The sequence below is a fragment of the Myotis yumanensis genome, unplaced genomic scaffold (assembly GCF_028538775.1).
Source record: "Myotis yumanensis isolate MYYU_CA2020_CCGP unplaced genomic scaffold, mMyoYum1.0.hap1 SCAF_3, whole genome shotgun sequence".
Taxonomy (NCBI): Eukaryota; Metazoa; Chordata; class Mammalia; order Chiroptera; family Vespertilionidae; genus Myotis; species Myotis yumanensis.
Genome location: NW_027223754.1, coordinates 7,308,084 through 7,311,087, shown reverse-complemented (window position 1 = coordinate 7,311,087; position 3,004 = coordinate 7,308,084). Strand labels below are relative to the sequence as shown.

At 48.9% G+C, this 3,004-nt stretch overlaps 1 protein-coding gene across 1 annotated transcript; it reads left to right on the top strand.

Annotated features, from left to right (window-relative positions):
- Positions 1 to 358: 358 nt before the first annotated feature.
- On the top strand, positions 359 to 1,069 carry LOC139005820 (putative claudin-24). The gene has a single exon (XM_070408033.1). The coding sequence runs from the start codon at positions 359 to 361 to the stop codon at positions 1,067 to 1,069; it is 711 nt and encodes a 236-aa protein (XP_070264134.1).
- The last annotated feature ends 1,935 nt before the right edge of the window (positions 1,070 to 3,004 follow it).

The window sequence follows — 3,004 nt, the reverse complement described above, 5'->3', positions numbered from 1 at the left end:
CTAATTAATCCATATTGAAGCACAAAGATTTCTGTTGTCCTTTAGGGTGAGGGTCACAGAGGCCCCTTTGTTCATCCTCAGCCTTCGTACCATCGCGCATTGGGGGTATAGTTTTACCAGCAGGTCAGCTCCTTATCAGAAGGCCTAACGCGCAGTTCTCGCAGAGCCCCTCATCCTTTACATGAAACACTATATTCAAGAACAAACACGCACTTCAGAGTGGCCAAGGAGCGAATGACCAGGCAGCAATGCCCCGAGCTTATATCCCAGGCAGCATTGCCCCGAGGCCAACCGGCACACGCTGTCCCCACAGACAGCGGCTCCTATAGGGGTGGCGGAAGGCGCGAGCTTGGCTGCGATGGCTTTAGTCTTGAGAGTGGTCATGCAATTCGTTGGACTTGTACTGTCTGTGCTGGGATGGGTTTTATCCATGATCACAACTTACCTGCCGCACTGGAAGAACCTGAACCTGGAGCTGAACGAGATGGAGAACTGGACCCTGGGCCTGTGGCAGGCCTGCGTCGTCCGGGACGAGGTGGGGAGGCAATGCAAGGACTTCGACTCCTTCCTGGCCCTGCCCGTGGAGCTCCGCGTCTCCAGGATCCTCATGTTCCTGTCCCACGGGCTGGGGCTCCTGGGCCTGCTGGTCTCGGGGTCTGGGCTGGACTGCCTGAGAGTCGGAGAGAGACAGCGAGAGCGGAAGAAGCGGCTGCTGATCCTGGGAGGGGTCCTGTTCTGGACGGCGGGCGTCGGGGTCCTGGTGCCGGTCTCCTGGGTCGCCCACGTTACCGTGCAGGAGTTCTGGGACGAGACCCTCCCGGAGGTGGTGCCCAGGTGGGAGTTCGGGGAAGCCCTCTTCCTGGGCTGGTTCGCTGGGTTTTCTCTCCTCCTCGGGGGGTGCCTGGTAACCTGGGCCGCCTGCTGCACCCAGGCTCCGCTGGCTGCGGGCCGCCACGCAGGGGGAGACACACAGGCACAGTGTCCATGCCTGGAAAATGGGACTGCGGCTCCAAAAGCGAGACTTGGACAAGACCAGGGAGCCCTCTTTTCCGCACCAACGGTGCTGTAGGTCCGCACGGGAAAAGGGGTCTTTGTTACGTAACTAAATCTGTGCTGCTCACTTTTCTCATATAATAATTACTTTTTTATCCTAGTTCTCCCCCCTCCCCCCAAAAATCTGGAGAAGAGGCAGTCTCATATCTACAAGAAAATTACTATGTTCAGCATTACATAGGTCTGAGCAAGAAAAAAAGTAATTGATCTGGTTATTTAAATAAAACTGGTGGTGGTTGTCCAATATGGTCCATATTAAGTTTTAATGTGTTTATTTTACATTAGAATCGTTTTTGTTGGTAACTGGAAATAATAATTACTTTGTTTCCTAAAGAGAAAAACTAACAAACTGAGACTCTGCATTGGCAAAGCCACAGGTTAAACTCATTCCGAAGTGTAATTTCCACAACAGTGACTTTGTTCTCTGATCAGAGGTGGTTTGTGTTTAGGAAATGACAAGGCAACGGGTGTGAGTGACAGGGTTTATGAGGCTAAAAGGTTTTTACATCACAATGCTCTCAGATTCTAAATACTGGCCAATTTCCTCTCTCATCTCATCCCTCAAAAGCTTCATATTAAAAAAAACAATGAAAAACTTTTGCTTGATATTGAGATAGTGACAGTTCACAGTTCACAGTTAAAAATTACAAGTGTTATCCCTAGCCGGTTTGGCTCAGTAGATAGAGCAGGGGTCATCAAACTACGGCCCGCGGGCTACATGCAAATACAAATATTGTATTTGTTCCCGTTTTGTTTTTTTACTTCAAAATAAGATATGTGCAGTGTGCATAGGAATTTGTTCATAGTTTGTTTTTAAACTATAGTCCGGCCTGCCAACGGTCTGAGGGACAGTGAACTGGCCCTGTTTAAAAAGTTTGAGGACCCCTGAGATAGAGTGTCGGCCCGCAGACTGAAGGGTCACGGGTTCGATTCTGGTCAAGGGCATCTACCTCGGTTGCAGGCTCGTTCCCCAGCCCCGGTCGGGTGGTCGGGGGAGAGGGCATGTGGGAGGCAACCAATCGATGTGTCTCTCTCACATGGATGTTTCTCTCTCTGTCTCTCCCCCTCCCTTCCATTCTCTCTGATAATCAATGGAAAAATATCCCCAGGTGAGGATTAACAACAAAACAGATGAGCAAAATTATAAGCTTTATACTTTAGTGCTGCAGCAAGAGATGTTGGTGCTAATCTACAAGTTCCGTTGCCTCCCTCTGCCACAGCGTGGAGAGCACATGGCAGCCAAAAAGAAGTGAGTGTTGGCGCACCTGGGCATGCTCTGACAGAGGGGACTGTGGGTAATCAGACTTGAGAGCGTGTTTAGTATCGTTTCAGATGTTATGTGGTATATGTAGCCTAAGGAATTTTTAAAAAGTAGGCCTGATTTAAGATCTAGAGAGATTTCTGAGGAGATGGATTTATTTGGTTAAGAAATACTTTCCTTGAACTTTTTTTTTTAATGATAACACTCGGTGTTACCACAACACATGTCCTGAAATGTGAGAGCCGTCACGGGTGGAGGCCCGGCAGGTGCGATTAGCCAGAGAGAAAGCGGCAGGAGCTGAACCCGAACTGTCAATTACATGTTTTGCATTCAGACTTCTCTGTGCTTTGACTTGCAAGGGAGGTTGGGAATCGGACGAAAGCCATTGAGACGTTAACAATGAAAGGAGGTTCTTACTGCTTCGTGTTATTTCAGGGACAAACTGCTTACTAGAAAATTGATCTTGGCCACTCCTTGACATGACTGGTTTGCAGAATTAGTTCCCTTTCCTTTCCTGAAACCCATTCAGCATGGAATCAAACAATAGCCACTCTGGCAAGAATCCTCTTATACACACAATGAAAAAAGATTTCTGAGCTCTGCAGGTGATCACCGAAGTCCGTCACACTTTTCACAGCAACCCAGAGGCAGCAGTGAGCTGGGCGAAAAAGCTCACGGGACTTCATAGTA